The sequence below is a fragment of the Lissotriton helveticus genome, chromosome 10, assembly GCF_964261635.1.
Source record: "Lissotriton helveticus chromosome 10, aLisHel1.1, whole genome shotgun sequence".
NCBI lineage: Eukaryota > Metazoa > Chordata > Amphibia > Caudata > Salamandridae > Lissotriton > Lissotriton helveticus.
The window spans coordinates 963605738-963626122 of record NC_136071.1 but is presented as its reverse complement, the minus strand read 5'-3'; the positions used below and the strand labels follow the sequence as shown (position 1 = coordinate 963626122).

At 45.1% G+C, this 20385-nt stretch overlaps 1 protein-coding gene across 1 annotated transcript in view; it reads right to left on the bottom strand.

The window, feature by feature from the left end:
- The window catches only part of CDK14 (cyclin dependent kinase 14), a 2636151-nt gene that overhangs the window by 1241399 nt on the left and 1374367 nt on the right, over positions 1-20385 (bottom strand). The window contains exon 8 of the mRNA XM_078663634.1: positions 1967-2090. Coding sequence (XP_078519760.1) covers positions 1967-2090 — 124 coding nt within the window. The remainder of the gene's footprint in view (positions 1-1966; positions 2091-20385) is intronic.

The window sequence follows — 20385 nt, the reverse complement described above, 5'->3', positions numbered from 1 at the left end:
GTAAACTCAGTCACACTGATGCTAATGAGAATGGTCTGGCCTGTGCTATTAGTTTGCACTGATTCAGATTAGGTATGTGTTTTGCACAGGATCATAGGCAGGGCGTGCTCTTTTTGCACTGTATCACATTTCCAGATAGGTAAGTGATTGATGCAGGCTTAAATTGAGATAACCCTCCGTTTGTTTAGTTGCTCTAGTTCATGGGTTGAATACTTTTGGGTAAGTGCTTCATTTGATATCGTTAATGGAGAGTGTATTTGCAATCCCAGAGCCACATCCGAGTCATCAAAACCTTAGATCCTGAGGGTTCCGAAGAGTGACGACATAACAGTGTTTGTTGCTTATGTGTCTTCAGTGCGTTGGTATTCTGTTGGCGTCTACAGTTTAAAAGTATGATTACAGTAATCCTTTAACTTCCTTTAATATTTTTGTGTACTGATTAGTTAAAAAAAATTAACATTTTAATATATACTTCTTCATACATGCGGTTTGGTTCTAATCAATGTAATAACAGGTTCTATTTTTATCGAGTTAATGGCACTCTCATTATTAACCTTAGAGGGATAAAAGTGTGCAAAAGAAAGACTGAATTTTACAAGCACATCCGAAAAAGATACCCAGACAGACAGACTATGGTTCTCATTCTTAGCTGCTTGGTATTTTTGGAGGTAACACTGCACCTGGTAACACTGATACCAATATTCATTGGTTGCAGTATTAGCTTCCCATTCTAAGCGACACACCTCAGAACGGAGGTTAACTTTTTTGTTAAATATTCCTCCATTCTGTTCCCCAGGCCTCGCAAAGCGGGATATTTTCGTCACATAAATTCCACCATTTGATTTGAGCAGGAGAATGGGTGCGGAATCAATGAGCATTTTGGAACTGTGATTTGGATAAAAACTATTTTTTTGCGTCTGAAACAGGAATACCACAGACCCCAGAATGATGACCTTGATGTGCATCACACACTGTGTTGTTGCAAAGAAAAACATAGGATAAAAGAAAGGAGGTTATCAGTAGTGTTTATTCTCATTAGTATTAGTAAACGTCCATTAGAATCAAAACCCATGAGATGTTATCATGCACCAACCAGAACACTGTACCATGACAAATACTGTCCAATGGGAATGACTGTGCAAAGAGATTGAGTGATTCAGTTCAAGAGCTGAAACCGTCTTTGACCTGTATTCTGCACTACTTTAAATCTGAAGACAAATTAGACACCTGATTAGCAGCAAATGTAGGTAGATGAATAGAAATCCTTCTAAGATCACCTCTAGAGACCTAGTCCACCCACATTGGGCACAATTGCTGGTGTCGTCTCTATAAGTTATGCATGTCTTGTCTTTCCTTGCAGGCATACAGCTTGTAGAAATTGTGGTATTTTTCAAACACCCACTGCTGGATTGAACTGTTTTCAAGGAAACCACCTGCAGCCTATTCTGAATTACTAAATGCATTGGCAGTATATCATGGTCCCTGATGTACTTTGCGAAGTTGAGTATGGTCTACCAAAATGAGCACGGATAGCCCAATTTAATTTACATCAGGCTTGTAGCACCATAGACAAAAATGGCACTGTGAAAGATTGTTCAGACCACAATATTGTGCCATGAGAAAAACCGTGAGTCAATATGAAATATGACAATATGCCCAGCATAGCACTGACGCATTATACTTCGAAGTACTCATCCATTAAAAATGGTACCTGTTGTGAATGTGAAATCTGAAATAATACCCATTGGTTTGCAGGAAAAACAGGTTTACAGATATATAAATGCTGTGTAGCAGAGCTTCGCAACTAACTTGTCCCAAGACATAAATATTTAGAATGTTGTGAATACAGAACGCAATACACCTCTGATAAATATGATATGAACTTATGGGTTAAAAACATCACAACTTCGCAATGAGGAAAAAAAGGAAACATGGAAAAAAAAGTTCAAATTAAATTGCTTCTTACCAAAGTCCGCAAGCTTCAACTCCCCTGTGTCACTGATAAGAAGATTTTGCGGTTTCAGGTCTCTGTGCAAAATATAGCCCTGGTGAATGTATGCTAGTCCTCTGAGCAACTGGAACAAAAATAACTAGGGAGAAGAAAACAGAACGAAAAGCAGTCAGAAAAACGTATCAACCTATTGTGCTTGTCACATCAGGGTGTTAATATACAGACACACAAAATGTAAACATTTACATCAATTCCCCAATCCCTGGCAACACTTTGGTCACCAGATCACCCCATGACAGGAGGACATGATGCTGTCAGTCCCGGACTACAGTTTAAGAAATCACTGGTCTAATGCACCTGGTGACCAGCAGCGTAGCCAGGTAAGTGAGATTAAGGCGGGGAGTGCCTGAAAATTCACAACCTTCTCGGCAATACCCTCAACTAAAATATTATGGTGCATCTAGTGGGGTTTGCAGGACTAAGTGATAAACATGGAAGAATAGAAGCTTTGGCTATTAGGGACCCAAAGGCAGGGATGGCGATATTCTGGAAAGGTACTAACATTCTCAAAGCCCTTAGAGTCTATGCAAATGTTTGCGTTGTAGAGTGTGAGTTTTGATAAGAGCTGGCAGAGGATTATCAAGTTGGGCCCAAGATGTACAAAGTGTCATGTCCTGTTTAAAGTTTCTGATTCCCATTGGCATAGTTCATAGGGTTGCATGACTGTTTTTCTGTATTGGTGCATGCCTGCCTGTGTAGAAAACTCAACGCTGTTCTTATTTTCTATTAGGTATTTGATATGTTGAATACATTTAACTACAAATTACAGTGGAGTCCAATATAAAGGGCAATTTCATTTCAGCATTAGCATCTCATGCCTCGAGAGCTGTTAAAAAAACACAGTATGTTCGTGGTGGAGACGTGCGGAGGTGGGAAATAGCTCAGTTTCAGCAATCAACGGGTAATCAGTGTGTGACTGATTCCACCTCTTGGCTCCCCAACAAAAGAAAAAGGTGCCTTACAAAATTTGCAGAATGCAATTTTATTTAGAAAAAAGGCTAGTGTGAATAAGTGCATTAGAAGTTAGAAGCATAAAAGTGACGATTTCCTTGACAAAAAAAAAACAGGCTGCTGGGAAGTTTGCGCAGATATATGGAGGGGTCTAATACGTAGAACCTTTGCTAAGTTTCTCAAGAAAGCATAGAGGTACAAGGAGGGATGTTGTCTGACTTTTGGCCTGTTCAAGCAATCCACATCTCTCACTCCATAAAAACAAAAGTGCTTCTGAACAGAGGACCACTGGCCTTTAACCTCCCACCATGGCAAAAATGTTCTGACAGTCTGTAAGACCCCAAGTACATGATCAAAATAGACAACGGCAATTGTTTTCTCTTAGGAAAATGTGATGAGAAGCAGTTTTACCTGTCAAACGGGAGGTTCTCTGTATAAGATCATGTTAGAGCCATTAAATCTCAACGCACCCTAACAATTATCTATGTTTATCCTTACCTAATGGTTTGTGGGAGGAAGACAGTGGGGCTGTTCTAAATAAGTTCTTTACTTTATCTGTGCTATGAATTCGAGCCTAAGGAAACGCAACACCAGCACTGCTAAACCCAAATCAGTGTCCCTAGACCCAACCATTAACTGTAAATGTATTTATGAGAGGAGGGGAGGTCACACCCCAAACACCTACCCTGAAGCTACAACCCTGCTGATGACAATGATTTATTAAAGGAAAGCCAAGGGCTCTAATCATGGTATCCTGTCTAGATACAATCTACCCACAGCATCATAATTTAACACTTTGGCAAGTAAATACTAGGTCAATTACAAAAAAGGATTAGCTTATTGCATTCATCTTAAAATAAATGCATGGATATAGGAGAAGGCATTGGAATTTAAGTTATCAGCAGTGCGAGGGAATCATATTTTCTTTTTTATTTCTTTTTTAGTTACAACCTTGCAACTAATTAAAAAAAATGCTTCCATTGTAAAAAAAAAAAAAAAAAAAAACAGAAAGACAGAGAAAGGTAGAAAAGCCAAATGAATAACATTTACATCATGAATGAAAGACATCTTGGAACGTTGATTCCATGATGATGAGAACAGCAGCACTGAAAGTAGAATTTTGTAATCAGACTGCACAATAGATTGGCTAAAACTACGATGTACAATGTCACATGTTATACGTTGAACAGTTTTTTCTATACATAGTACAGCCTTTGTCAGGTGTTTTAACTTTTGGTGTTGTTGTAGTTGGGGTGGGAAGGTAGATGTATATCTATTTTATCCCCATTTGTGATGCAGCAAGTCTCAGCAGCAATGCTTCAAAGGGAGCTTGGTCTCCAAAACCAGGCTGACATCAATGAGTCATGGGAATGTACACCACATAGAGAGAATATATATATAGAAAGAGAGAGAGAGGGAAATTGTTAGATAGGATCTATTTGAAAAGACTTGGGGCTCGATTACAATGTCTACCAAAAGCATTCCGCCTGAACCGGTCTCGGAATGATTTCTGACCAAATCGCACAATGGTTCTGGATACCATTTGGTCAGGCTCCCATTGACTTTTTGCTCCCGGGCTAAACCCAGAAACACGTGTCTAGAGATAACAGCACTACCTGCACCAACTTTGGTGAAAGACTACAGTAACTTTGAAAGTAAGCGTACTGCATTTACCAGGATGCAATGGGATGAACTGTGCTGGTATGAGAGGCAGTGTGTGTGAGAAGTTGGCTTGGCATATGCTGTCCACTATTCTAGTGGGCACCTTGCACCAGTCCAAACAACCCGTATTGATGGTAGGTTTAAAGACAACCTATATAGAAAGCCATCCTAGTGGTAGCTGTGGAGAGCAGCCTTCAGGCCAAGTCTTGAAGGAATGTAAAGCAGCTTATTTTACCAGTCTATAATCTCATGAATGACCAAATGAAAGGAGAACCACACCAGGTATATATATAAAAAATATATGTATTTATTCAAAACACATCCCTCTATTCTCTTTATGAGGCTAGAGCCAAAAGTACATTCAGTAAACTTATTTAGCACACAGTAAATTAGCACAATATACATTGAGCCCTAGGGGCATACCAAACCATATAGTAAGAAAGTGGTATAAGAAACACGACTGACATAGATACAAGGCCTAGAGCCTTTAGAACTGCTGGGGCCACCAGGAACTACCCTAGGTAGTGACACAGGGGACCCCTGGGGGATGCGTGCAGTGTCTAAACACGGCTGCGAATCACCATTAACTTCTATGGGGAAAGTTGCGGTTGGAGTTTTAAAGAAAAAGGACACTTGGAAGAGGACTTGGAGCAAATCCGTTTTAGAACTAGGAGGTTCTAGAGTCAAAACCCACAGGAGCACTGGAGTACTCGAGTTACCTCACCCAGGGAAGCCGGGTGCATAGGTGTCTTTTCGTGTCGGGTTTCGTCATCGACTTCAATGGCGATCTGCTGCAAAGTGCTGCTGGCGACCAAGTGGAAAGTTTCCTGGTGGATCCAAGGGTGGATCAGAGATCTGAAGAACCTGAAAGCAGAGGGGACAGAGTCTGGGCCACTTGCCAGTGACCAGGAAGGCGATGAGCGGATGCCCACCGATGTCGGGTGATTTCAGGTGAAGAAGGTGAAGCTTGACTCTTGAACAACGAGGACAAGGAGGCGTCGACGACAACCAGATGCTGGATTCGAGCTGTCCTACAAAGGAAGTCGAGTGCTGCAGTGTCAGTTTCCGTAATAGACCCAACAAGGCAAGGCAACAGCAACCCACGCAGAAAGCAGAGATTGCCTTCGGTGCAGACCAGCAAGGTCTGAGGGACTCACCCTTTAGTGGGAAGTCAGGGCACGTCTGGAGCAATCAGGGAAGTCCAAGAAACAGAAGAGTTATCTTCGTGGGAACCCACCAGTCAACGGACTAGATGAAGGTTACTTATCTTGAAAGCAGCAGCAACTGAAGAAGGAAGATGGCTGCTTGTTACTGTACTTTATACATTATTAGAATGTTCTGAAATGTCTAAATTCTTTCTATTGTTACTGCTGTGTGCTGGCAATAAAAGGAGATTGCATAATATTGGCCTCCGTGTCATGCCATAAAATCAGTGATGCTGGCCCACTAGCAGCATTTCATTTACAGGCCCTTGGCACATGTAGTCCCACTTTACTAGTGACTTACAAGTAAATTTAATAGGCCAATCGGTTGAAAGCCAATATTACCATTTAAGGAGAAAGCACAAGCCATTTAGCACAGGTTAGCGGTGGTAAAGCACGCAGAGTGCTAAAAGCCAACCGAAACTGGTTCAGAAAACAAGAGGGTGAAGGCAAAAAAGATGGTGATGACCCTGTCGAAAGGGCTAAATCCAACAATAGTGTGGTTACCTAATACAAACTATGTGGTAAATGTGTACATGGAATATAACGTAGTAAATTGCACTTTTGTTAACAAAAAGTATTTAATTTGCACACCATCACAGCCATCCGAGCGGGTCCCCAAAGAATAATCTGAGAGATGAGTGTAGATAGAGTGAGTGAGCAAAAGACAAAAATGCAACAAAAAAAGCATCTAATCCAGAAAAGGGGTTTGAAAAGAACCCATTGACACACAGGCGCGGTGCGTCCATTGGTGCGTAAGGGCGTATCCCCAGTAAGCCACATGGACGCACCGCCGCCGTCAAGAACACACTAAAGATATTTTTTGCATTGGTATGGTATCGCAATCCTGAATATTATAAGCACCGCAGAGCTACCCGCCGGGAATCGGGACACGGACACACCCACTTCATCCGGAGAGCACAGGGGGTGGGGCAAGGCTGGGCTGCTGCAGCTTGAGTGACAGTCACTCAGCTGCAGCAGTACTACTGCGCATGGGAATTTTTGGGCAGTAACTAGCCCGAGCATGCGCACTACCTCAGTGAAGTTCCCCTTACTAGTAGAGAGGGACCAAGGGGGTGATGCTTCTTACAACAGCCGGGCCGCAGCCCCCGGGGTTCCAAAGGGCGAGTAGTCAGTGTGCCCCCCTAGCCAGCGCCAGGATTGGCTTGTCCACCGCGCAGAAGGGCAGGCAATCCATTATTGGATGCCGCGCATGGGTGGTGGCACACTGCCTCAGCCGCACTTATATGGCCAATCACTGTGTGACTTCATGTGAAGCCATGCAGTGATTGGCCATTTCAGGACGCGCGCGCCTCTGGTGTGTAGGTGACGTCTCACTCTCTAGAGGTTCGTGCCGTCGTGCGCAGGCAACAGACTGAGTCGACTCCCTCCTCTGCCTCACCATCACGCTCGCTGCTGTGTGTGTACTGAGGTGACCCTTGTGCGCTGTCAACTGGGCTGGCTACTCATACGTACAAACATCTTGCCCGGCCAGGGGGCCTAGGACCGATTGGCTCCGTGCCCCCCCTCCGATGGCGGCGGGGCATTGTGAGCACACTGACTGCTGGTGATTCATCATTTGATGAATTCCATCCATTTGACCTGCATTATTGATTCCTGCGTGCTCAAGATCCTAAAGTGAATGATCTCAACACCGACGTGACCTTCTTGTGTTGAAGTAAGAACTGTACAGACTAAAGAGTAAATATAACAAATCAGTCCGAGAGAGTGACACTGTGACAGACAGACTCCGAGTCGGAGTCCGCCGTGCGGCTTGGCTGGGTGTGGCCGGTTGCTTGTGGGTAGGTGGTCGTGGTTGGGTCGGTTGGACGGTGGACCCCAGAGTTGAGTTAGTAGTTCATTTTCAATGTTACGTTTCTTTCAGGGCGATTGGCGATTCGTATCCCTGGCCCTGCGCAGTGGGCCTGCTGGCTGCGCACCTATGCCATCAATCTCAGGCGTCGCCAAAACTTCAACACCTCCTGCCTGGACTGGAGGTGTTGAAGTTGTGGTAAATCACCCCAGGGTTCACTGAGAATTGCGTGCTGTACCATGCCGCATTCACGATGCCCACTTGTGAAGTGGGCATCGTGAATGCGGCATGGTATAGCACGTCATAAAATAAATAAATCACACCACACCACAACATTCTCAATGAACACTGGGGTGATTTACCACGACTTCAAGTGTGGGTTGAAGACAGGCGCCATCTGCACGGGTGGGGGTGGGGGGGTGGTATGGGGGAGGTTAAACGTCGCGCATTTCGAGAAAGACAGCTACCAAGCATGTAAAATAAATTATTTTTTGAGTTGTGGTATCGATTCAAACAGCTCGCCTCCAGACAAGCGTTATCCTTTGTGTTTTTCTGATGTGGGGGAGTAGTTCAATCATTTTGTGGTGCGATGCATGTTTGCGAGATTTTTTAGTTATTTCATTTCGATGAGTTTGGCTACTTATCGCTCAATCGAGGCTTAGACCATTATATCAAATCACTCCAAGGTGACTTAGTTTGAATTTGATGGTGCATTTCAGGCAAGGAATATGTATGTAAGGGCCTTCACATTGAAACTGTTGTGGTCTGTGTAGGTTTTGAGGGGCAATAATATGCAACGTTGCTTGCTAGTCTCGGAAGGTGATGGGCAGTAGTCTTTTTTGACACTCCTTGATTGTCCTGGTGAAAACTCCAGGTAGAAGGGAGTAGTGGAATCTAGATGGTTTCTAACCGGAATTATTGCTTTGAGCAAATCCATTTTTGGAGCAAGGAAGTGCAAACGCTTTCTCCTGTGTTACCAGAAACCGTAGCTTTGTTTAAACGGGCAGGGCCTGATCATTTATCATTTGCCCCTATAGATATTGAGAACAGATGACTCAGCCCATTAACAGTACTGTCAGTGCACCTCCTGCACCTGTCCCGAGCAGTTTAACTAATTTCTCTTGTCTTCATTTAAGGCTTTCCGTTTTGTTGCCCTGTCTTTCTTGTAGAAACTAAAGCACAGGCCCTCAATTCTGCTGCCTACAAGTCTCAGCAGCACATTACCCCGTGACAGTCCCTTAATGCCCTACCCTTCACTGTCCTAAACTATCCTGCCTTTCCCTGTTCTGTCTGCACAGCTCTTCAGTGGCCTTCACTGCCCACCGTCTCTATCTTGCTCTGCCCATCACTAACAGCCCTTCAGTCCACCTCCCATGCTTCTTGCTTCCTTGCACAATCGTCTTCCTCTGCCTTCACAGACATGCCATGACCATTATTATTATCTCACTTTTATCATAAATTTACTACCCTGTGCCAATCCCTCTCATCCGGTTCCCTTTCCTTTCACGCCGATTCCACTGCTCAGCTCATTCTGAAATTTCACTGGCAACACACCGCTGTCATCCTTTCCCTTCATGCTGAGCCTAACTGCACTTTCACAATTGCTTTATTAACCTTCATGCTTTCTCAAATTTGATTGAAAATACACCATTTTTCCCCTCTTAGGTTATTCGGGCTCGCTCGCTACGTTCGCTCGCAATGGTGCAGTATACCAATCATTTTTCGCCCACCACTTTCAAATGTCACCAGCCGCCCCTGTTCAAAGAGAGTCAAGTATTACCTCAAATCAAGCTGAACTTCTTGGATTCAAACACACTTAGAGTCTGAAGAAAAGAAGCCGATAGGGGCCACTGTCCAGTGAAATTAAGTAGGTGGATTTGCTTTGCCATATCCTACTGTTCTGTCTAATCCTTAAGAGTGAAAGAAGGCGAGAACAAATGATAACTTATGATGAGGAAATACGTTTATTAAGTGATCAGTATTCATTTCTGTAAATAGCTAGCCCTACTGTGGACCTGTGCAAAATCTAGGCAGTGGCTCAGAAAAGATTCAATGGGCCTTAATGCAACAAAGAAAATAGGGCCCCACCCCTTTCTAGGGTCAGGTATATAAGTGACAAAAAGGTGACCCAAACACACTGTTCCAAAGTACCACTACATTTAATGCACTGATGACCTGCACCTAAGGTGGCAAGACAAGGCCAGTCAAATTATAAACTAAGCATATCACGATTGTTTAGCTAAGCTCATGCGATATTGCAAGTTATCTTTGAAAAAACAAAAACGCATTTACCATCCAAATGTGCCTTGATTCCATGCCAAAAGGAAGAGGCTAGTTGCCCAACGTGTGTGCATCTTAAGGAGCGATCCCTGTGCTCACTTTATTACTCTGTACTGCACAAAAAGACCACCAGCTTTCACTGAGTTTCAGCTTTTGATTTGTCGCAGCAAGTCTCTCATTTACCTCTGGAGACGTGTTATGAAGTTTAACTACACAGTAAAGCATCTGGAACTGCAATAAATTTTACTTACGAGTTTAGTCTGAGGAGCTGCAGCAGTAGCCAAAGAGGGAAGGGGCACAGCATTTCATAATAAATATTTCTTCAAACTTGATGGCCTATTAAAACTGAATCTGGCATCAATTATGCCTTAAATACACCAATGGGAATGGAGATGTTCCAGGGGTGCATTTAAAATGTGTAAAATGTGTTAAAACACAGGGAATATCTTCTAGTACTTAAGGCATAACCATTTGGAGTTTGTGCTGCAATATATATTGGAGCATTGAAATATTACCAGGAAGTACGATTCACGTCTATAAACTGAACTCCGTGCACTTACACACTGAAGAGAGTGTAACATAGGTGCTTATAATAATATGCACAACGCTGTATTTGTGAGTATAAGCATTTTATTTTCTTAATTGAAATATCTGCTGAGGAGCGCCGGCCGGCGCTTCCTACGGTGCTAGTTCTCAGCGCGCAATGAGGCTGCGCGCGCAGCTTGCCGCCGAGGCCGTCGCACGTCACGCCTACGTGACGTGCAACAACTAGAGTGCGTCCGCTACATATCTCCCCCTTTTTATCAAACAAGATGAGTCACTTACAGTTCATTGTCCATTTCAAAATCTCGATACCTGGAAGGTCTTACCACCTGCCTTCCGCTCCTCGTGACCCTGACTGGGTTCTCCATTGTCTCTTGACTCTGCAACTCATTGCTTACTGTTCCTTCGTTCAGAGCTCCCTCTTCATGCGTGCTTCTCTCCAATCTGTCCCATTCCATTCCTTGACTTCCATCTTCTCCTTCCTCTTCACTTTCCGTTCCTGCTCTCACTCCGCCTCGCTGCTCCGCGGTCTCTTGACTCCTTTCCACTTCAGAACCTTCATTGTCTTCCCAATCGGTGCCCTGTTGCTCCCAGCCCAAAACCTTATTGCACCTGGCCATGCGGTCTTGGGACCACACGTTTCCGTCGCTTAATAGGGCTGCCCGATCATACATCTCTACCACTTGCAACGGCTTGCTGTACTTGCTGTCTCCCTTCTTCTGCAGGGTGGCCAATCTTACTCTTACCCACTCTCCTTGCTCCAGACCTGTGCTTTTGACATTCCTTCGTCTGTTGTAGTGGTTGCTGTAAACTGTCTGTGCTTTTTCCAGGTTGGCCCGCACCACTGCAGGGGACCATTCACTAGTGATAAGCTTTTCCTTCCACACTCTGTTATCGTGGGTAAAGGGTTCACGTCCTCTCAGTATTTGGAATGGACTATACCCCGTACCAGTGGGTGTTATTCTATAGGCCCATACCATGTTCTCTAACGCCTTCTCCCAGTTCTGTTCACTTGATATAGCTGCTTGTATGGCTCCCATCACCACCCTGTTAAATCTCTCCACTAAACCGTTTCCAGCCGGATGGTAGATTGCAGTATGCTTGACCGTGACGCCATTTCTTTGCATGAACTTGTTCCACTTTTCTGACGTGAACTGGGGTCCGTTGTCACTCAAGATCGCTTTAGGTATTCCTTCCCTCGTGAAAGTCTCTGACAGAAATTTAAGGATGTTCTCTGTGTCCATAGATTCATCTATTCTCAACTCTGGCCACTTCGAATATCGATCCATGAGTACACACACGTATTTCTGTGTGCCTTGGTCATCTAGGACCGGTCCCAAAATGTCTATGGATAGTTCCTCCCACGGATTAGAAGGGGGGTCAAACTTTCCTATCGCTGGCCTCAATGGTTTTAATGTCTTGTCCGCCCGTTGACATTGGGGACACTCTCTGACATGTCTTTCAGCCCTTATGTCCATGCCTGGCCACCAGTAATTTTGTTTGGCACGTGCTTTGAGTTTCCCTATGCCCAGGTGTCCCTCATGTAGCAAGTCCATCAGTTTTGAAGTGAGGTTCCTTGGGGGAATCACCTTGTCCCCTCTGTATATGAAGATTCCTTTGTCTCCTAACGACAGTTCTTCCCGCACTTCGAAGTACGGCTTGAGACTTGTCCTCACGTTCCTTTTGTCCGGCCATCCCTGTACGATGTACCCCTTCACTTCCTTTATGTCAGTGTCCTCTTCATATGACTCTGTCCATTCTTGTAGGCTGATTAGTTTCTCTTGATCCTCTATTAGCGCTACCAACTCCCCACTGCCAACATGGTCTTCCTCTCCTGGCTCCATGGCAGCTGCCCTGCTCAAATAATCCGCCACTCGGTTCCGGCTCCCCGGAATGTACTCGACATCGTACCTGAACTCGAGCAACTTTAGAGACATTTTGGATATCCGGGGGGGTGGCACTGGCATGTCCACTCGACGTCAGCACCTTCACCAACGGTTTGTGGTCTGTCCTGAGTAGGAAGCGTGTTCCCCACAGAAATTGCCGGAATCTCGTCATGGCCCATACGACCGCCAGCATTTCTTTCTCAATCACGCTGTATTTGCTTTCCGTGTCTGACAAGGCTCTGGACGCAAAGCTGATGGTCTCCATTTCCCCTCTGCCTCTGTCTTGCATGAGTACAGCACCCAGGCCCTTGTCGCTGGCATCTGTCGTCAGTACAGTGGTGCCTTGTGGGTCGTACCCTTTGAGGGGAACAGCTCCAGTGACATCCCTTTTGATCAGCTCGAACTCTGCTTGGGCTTCTGGTGTCCACTGGAACACTGTGCTGTCTCTGGTCAACAACCTCAAGTTGTGGGTCTTGGAAGCGAAGTGTACCACGAACTTGCTGTAGTACTCCGCCATCCCCAGGAACGACCTGACTTCTTCCTTGTTCCTGGGCGGCGGTGCTTCAGCGATGGCTTTGACATTTTCCGATTTGGGGGTAACGCCCTGTCGTCCGATCTCGTGACCTAGGTACGTTACTGACTGCAGTCCCAACCGACACTTCGACCACTCCGCCGTGAAGCCTTTGTTCTCTAGTGTTTTCAACACCTTTCCCAGCTTCTGATCATGATCCTGCTGGTCTCGGCCCATCACCAAGATGTCATCCTGGAAATACTGGACATCCTTGCAGTCTCTGAACAGTTGGTGCATCATTTTCTGGAAGACAGCGGCTGCGGAGGCCAGCCCAAAAGGCATCCGACAAAATTGGTAACATCCAAACGGGGTGATGAAGGATGTGAGCCGTTTGCTGTCCGGGTGAAGTGCAATTTGATGATAGGCTGAGGTCAAGTCGATGGTGGAGTACCACTGCACCCCCTTGGTCTTAGTCAACATTTCCTCGATCCTGGGGAGGGGAAATTTCTCCACAACAATATTCTTATTCAGTTCTCTTAGGTCCACACAGAGCCGGACCTTCCCATTTGGCTTCATTACGACCACCAGGGGCGCCAACCATTCTGCACAGGTTATCGGCTCTATTATTCCTTTCTTTTCCAGTTCCTGGAGTTCAGTTTGGACTGCTTCTCTCACCGCAATCGGCACATTCCTCACCTTGTGGGCTACCGGAATGGCCCCTTCCTTGAGCACAATCCTGTGTTGGAAGTTTTCCATCCGTCCCACTGTGCCACCAAACACTTTCGGGTAGTTCTCCTTCCATTTGTTCATGTCTGGCCATTCTTCTTGCTCTGTGAGTAATATTTGTTCTTTTCCTCCTGGGTCCAGTTTTATTCCTAGGTCCCCTTGGTCTAGCCATCCCAGGACCGAGGGTCCTTTCTCCGCAATGTACAGCTTGCACCATGCTGACCGGCCCCTGAATTCGAACAGTAGGCGGCGGAACCCCAACATTGGAATGCGGTCGCCATTGTAGGTGACCGGTCGGATGTCTAACTTTTCCAACTCCGGTCCCAACTTGGGTCTGAATGTTTCTTCCCATACAGCCTGTTGGATGATGGTGAAGGGGGATCCTGTGTCCGCCACCACGGTGATGGTGATACCTCCCATTGACATGTCCAGGATGGGTTTTGTGGATTTCCTCCCTTCTATGCTCATTACCTGGTCATAAATGCACAGGACGGTGACCACCTCTTCCTCTGCAACCTCTTCCAAATCTTCTTCCCCTTGCTCGACGCATTTCACTGTCTCCTTAGAGTGTTTCTTCCTACACACCTTTTCGTAGTGGCCCAGGATGCCGCAGTGTAGGCACTTGGCTCGGAATGCGGGACATCTTCTGTCGCGTGCGTCGTGGGACCAACTGCCACATCTGTAGCACGATTTCTTGCTGTCGCTCCCTGTTTGTTTTCCTTGCCATCTACTGGTTCCTTTGGTTGGTGGGTCTCTTCCTCTTTGGTCCTTACGATGGTCTCCCTCTTGTATCCTGTTCACCATTGTTGGGGTGACTACTTCTTTCTTGGTCGCTGCCGCGCACCTCCTGGCAAGCTCCGCCCTTTTTACGATGACCATTACTTCTTTGAGCGTGGTGTCGCCGCTCGCCCACAACTTGTCTTGGACCTGTGTACTCGTCGTGTGCATCACGATCTGGTCTTTTATGAATTCATCCTCCCACAGTGCGTATTTACACGGGGCCGCTAGTTTCCTCAAGGCCCCTACATATTCCTCTATGGTTTCTCCAGCCCGTTGTTTCCTTTGCTGGAAGTTAAACCTATCCACAGACACACATATGGTGGGGCGGTACCTCTCATCCAGGTCTTCTACTGCATGGGCATAGACGTCCGTGTCGTTATCCTCTCTCTTCTTGGGCACCAGGCTCTTGTAAATCCTGAGACCCTCCGGTCCCAGGTTCAGCAGCAGGATGCGTTTCTTTCTTTGGGGGGTGAACTTCTCTTCATTTTCATCCTCTAGGACCCCTATGAAATTATCAATATATTCCTTCCAATCTTCCCACTTCATCAGGGGTTCGCCAGGTTTCGGTAGGAACTGCACCGGCGCAATTGCATAGCCTGCCGGTGTGCTCATCTTCACCTCCCTGACCTCAGTCGCCTTGCTGGTGGGGCTCCCTGGGGCACTGTCCTGCACTTCTGTATGCGCGTCCTCCTGGGGACTCCTAGTTCTGGTCCCCTCTTCCTCCCTTTTGGCAGCCAGCTCTGTTCCTACCTTCCCCGTTGCGATGGTAAGGTATTTGCGATTATTGGTCTTCTGCAGGTTGCGGTGTTGCCTCTCCGGCCACTGCGCCGCCCCTCCGGTTGCTGTGGCACTGCCACGCTCCTCAGCCTGTCGTTCTCGGTGGGCTCAGTCTTGCCCCCTTGTGCTCTCCACACTCTGGCCTGTTAGCGCCGCTCTGCGCTGTGTCCCAGTGATCAGGGGGTTGCCTGTTGTGTTGCTGCCCACGTGGTGGGGGATCGATTTTTTTTTTTTCTTACTTGGTGCCAGGTGGATCCCCTGCCTCGTCGCCACTGTAACGTAGGTGCTTATAATAATATGCACGACGCTGTATTTGTGAGTATAAGCATTTTATTTTCTTAATTGAAATATCTGCTGAGGAGCGCCGGCCGGCGCTTCCTACGGTGCTAGTTCTCAGCGCGCAATCAGGCTGCGCGCGCAGCTTGCCGCCGAGGCCGTCGCACGTCACGCCTACGTGACGTGCAACAACTAGAGTGCGTCCGCTACAGAGAGATGGTGGTGATCATTTTTGAGATACAGTACAATGGAAAGCTCCTGATTATAAATATGTTGATATCACCTGCTGTTTAGCAAGTACAAATGCTGCTACTGACTATTATTAATTGGCAATCACATTTTGGAAACTTGCTCAGATCATTAAATTTAGGATGCAAAGTATTGCACCGTAGAATTCTTAACCACTTCCGCTTGCACTATGAATGTGAATAACGCATTTTTAACCACACACCTATTAGAAAGAATTAAGAGGAGTTTAGTATGATGACAACTGTGCACTTAATTGTCACCTGTAGCTTGCTTACTCGATCTGCCAGAATCCCCGAATATGTATTTTGTCTCCGACTCAATTCAAAGGTAAAACTAAATGACTTAGTGGAGAAAGCATTCATCCAACCATGGCATGCAAAGTGCTTTATCAGGTTTGTTTGGAGTGTGCGCCGTGGCAGATATTCTGAGATCTCCTGGGTCCAGGAGATTGCCTGGCTGAGCAGTAGTGTCCATGGATGGGGCCCGCACATCAATACCCATAACAAAGCTCTGCAACTGGAGTTGAAACCTCTTATGGGGATGCTGAGGTCTGGTGGCAGTGTGGGTGACTGTGTCCCACTAGTGCAGAACCTATTTGTGGGGGCACTGCTCCCACACCCCATCATGAGAATGTCATATGTTGATCTCCAATTATTGACATGAGCATCTTGACAGTTTATTGTGATTGAAATTGTTAGAATGCATCCTTTCCCTCAGTTGTCTGTTCCCTGCTGCTCAGTCAGTATGGATGTGATGTGGTGGAATGCTGGAGTCCCTGGCGTGGTTGAGAGTGTGTCATTTGTAGTGTGTTTGCTGAGCTGAAAGGAGGTTCCTCTTGGTGGGTGTATCTGCTACTTACATACCATTTTAATAATCCTCTAACTAAACCTTAATAAACCTTATTCTACAAGTGTTTGTATTTGTATTTGTATTTGGATTTGGATTTATAGAGCGCCTTATCACCCAGGGGTCTCTAAGCGCTTGTCAGAGGGTGCACACGATCAGGGTAAGGAAAGGGTCACTAGGACATACCCCATGCCTCCTGAAACAGCACGGTTTTAAGCTTTTTCCTGAAGGATAATAGACTTGTTTCCTTGCGCAATCTCGCTGGTAAGTTGTTCCAGGCTATAGGAATTGCATTGGAAAATGCTCGCCCTCCTAGTGAGGACAGTTTAAAGCGAGGGCAATCCAGGAATGTGGCATCTGCCGATCGCAGGGTCCTGCTGGGAGCATAGGGAACTAAACGCTCCCTGATGTACCTTGGGGTTTGTCCGTACAGGGCTTTATGCGTGATACAGAGGCCCTTGACTCGCTGCCTAATTGGGAGTCAATGGAGCTTGTGTAGAAGTGGAGTGGCGTGTGTCCTTCTGGGTTTTTAAAAAATTAATCTGGCTGCGTCATTCATAACTGTTTGTAGTCTGGCCAGCAGTTGTTGAGGGAGGCCGGCATACAAAGAATTACGGTAGTCCAGACGCGCCAAAATCAAAGCTGACACCGCCTGTCTGAGCATTTCCAAGGTCAGGAGAGGGGATAGTTTGCGCAATTGTCTCAGTAAGCCCACACAAGTGCCGACGACTGCCGAAACCTGTGTAGACATAGTGAGTTTAACATTTATGTGAATGCCAAGACTTTTCACATCCACCACTGGTTACGGAGAAGGCCCCAGTTCATTAGGCCAGAGAAGATCATTCCAGGGGCAGGACGCTGTGGTAATCGCCAGCACCTCTGTCTTGTCCGGATTTATCTTTAACGAGTTAGCAGTCATCCAACTGACTGTGAATTTTAAAATATTTTGCAGTCTCTGATGGGCTGTAGGTGAGTTGTCAAATTGAATGATGATCTGGGTATCATCGGCGTAGTTTTAAATCGGGCTGTCCATCTGATTCAGTGCAGCGATCAGGGGGTGCAAGTAAGCGTTGAACAGGAGGGGTGAAAGAGCTGAGCCCTGGGGAACTCCGCATGTAAGGCCCGCTGGATTAGAGACCAGGTTAGTTAGTTGTACCCTACACCTGTACTTATTTCTGTTACAACACATTTCTAGCAGAAATGCTGCACAAAACATAGCATCAGTACATAGCACGATATGAAGTGATGATATGGAAAGAAAATGAAAGATGACTGAAGCATTATACATAGATGCTGATTGTTGATGGGATCAGACAAGCAAATAATCACATAGACTTGTTACATAGACTTTTTAGAACTTAGATATGTTGTGCATCATTAGGTACTTTTTCAGGTTGATTTTGAATCTAAAGAGAGTGAGGTAGACTTTGAGATCAGGAGACACAGTGTGTTCCTGTGATGGGAACCTAGAGAGATCGGCATGCCACAAAAGCCAGTTCTCATGTGAACCAGCATATTCAGGTTTGCATATCTCAAATTATTGGAGGAAATATAGCAGGTAATAATGTCTGCAAAATAGTTTGTGGAAATTTCCTAAGCCAGCTACTTGATAAAATGGTGAATAGGAGTAGGTCTGGTAAGTAAAATAAAGGACTTGTGGTGATATTAAGCTCCTTATCGAGTGAGAAGACATATTAGGGAAGGCCCACAATCAGGCTGTTGCAGGTGTCTGTTTTAATAAATATTAGATCATTAATTAGTGCATTACTAGTTGGGAATTGGAAACATGGACATATATTTGTTATGACATAGCTTGGTGTCATGCTGCAATAACAGTTGTAGTAGAAAGTCCTACAGCTTCATAGCAAAATGGTAGGCGAGTGTGTCTGGGCAAGATTAATTAGGGTCCTTGTAGTGCAGTTGATTTCTCTATCCAGTGAGGAGAAGGAAAGTTGTATTAATGAATGTTTCCATACACACAGAAAGGTTTAAATGTACATTTATATTTCTAGCAGAGGAGAAAAAGTTCAGACTATCAAAAGGGAAATGGATAGAGTTAGGGAAGAAGATGGGAATCTTCATTCTGGAAGAGGTAACATTGAGGGATTAGTGGGTTGTCCAGTTTCGCAAGGCAGTGAAACATTGAGAGATGTGTGATTGGAGGTTTTGAGATAAAGTTGGGAAAGCATGCCATAAGTGTATTTACAGAAGGAGAAACCAAATGTCCCCAAGTGAGGTTATATGGGGAGAGGGAGTTTTGAATAAATCAGAGGATGTGCAAGGCTAATTACGAGGATGGAGATGAGTCCCAGAGGGGAGTAGAAGAGATATCTGAGAGAACAGCGGAGTGAGCATAGTGCTGGGTGGAAAGGATAAAGGATGAGGGAGATGACGCAGCAATAACGTACTGTAAGTTCCTTTTAGTGCCCATCTTGAAGGGAAAGTATGACACAATGCCTGTTGCTGACAGTATGATGTAAGTGATCAAAAGATGTGATGGGGCCATTATGTTACAGAGTGTATGTGACAGATGTTGAAGATAGTACTGTAGTCATGAGATAATATTTCGAGTTTGAGGAGTCCACATGGAAGTTGGGCAATAACTAGAGAGTCCCACCCCTCTCCAATGAGCAAATACAGTAGTGCCAATGACACCCTACTAAATGGACAATAAACATTCCACAGCAAAGACACACTGATGCAGAGCACAAGTAACTTCAACTCTGAATGTAGCAGTCACCTTTTCTGCATGGTCACCCCAGAATTTCCACCTTTTACCGGACTATACTTTTTAATGGTGTCATTACCCTGAACTCCGGCACTGTTATTCAGCGCTGTAGTGCACAAACTCTGGTCCTAAAATGTACTGTCAAATTGATCTCACCTTTCAAGGCCATGGCAGATTGTGCACGAAATGCAAAAATGTAATGGGAGTTGAATGCTATATGTGGGTAACATGTGCATATACACCACCCACATATATGTCAAAATAAGTAGCTGTCAGGAACACTACCGTACTCTGTCTCAGTTGTAGTTTAAAAGCATTGCAATAAACACATAGAAAGAAAAAGTGTGTTTGCCACAAAGTAAAAAGTATTTTTATATATTATTTAAGACATTCCTGAAGTGTGCCTTGTACACCCATATAACTGGATTTTAATGTATTGATGTATAACAAATGGCACTCTACATATTTTATTAATAGATTGCCCTCACAGTGACTAAATATCCAAAGGCCATTATCACTGTGGAGGCTTACCTAGATTCTGAATGAGCAGACCTAGGTAACATTAAAACCCTAAGATTTTTTTTGCAATTCCATACAAAATACAGTCAGAGATTATATTTTACAGTCCCTATAGCAAAAGTGCAGTCCCACTACCAACTTCTCAATTAAAGACAGAAAACCTAGTGGACTATATCCCATGAATCACCTCAGAATCACACGAGGATGGGTAACTGTGAGAAACTGGCTTGGTATTTGATGTCAACTAATGTAAGTGAGCACCTTGCACCAGTCCAGACAATGCTTATGGTGATTTAAGAGGTCTCAGACAACCTTAGAAGGCTAACCAAGTAGTAGCTGTGTAGAGCCGCCTTCAGGCTTAGTCTTGAAGGATTGTAAAGCAGCTTGTTTTACCAGAACGTAATCTTACAGTATAGATTAAATGAAAAGGAACCACACAAAGTTGTTATAAAAATAGGTATTTATTAATTAACACTATCTAGTATGTTACAGTACCTCCTACACAGAGATGGACACAAAGCACACAATACTTAGGCAAATAAATCACAGTAAATAGCACTAATACACAGTGGGCCTCAGGGGGGACCAAACCATATACTAAGAAAGTGGTATAAGAACCACAACT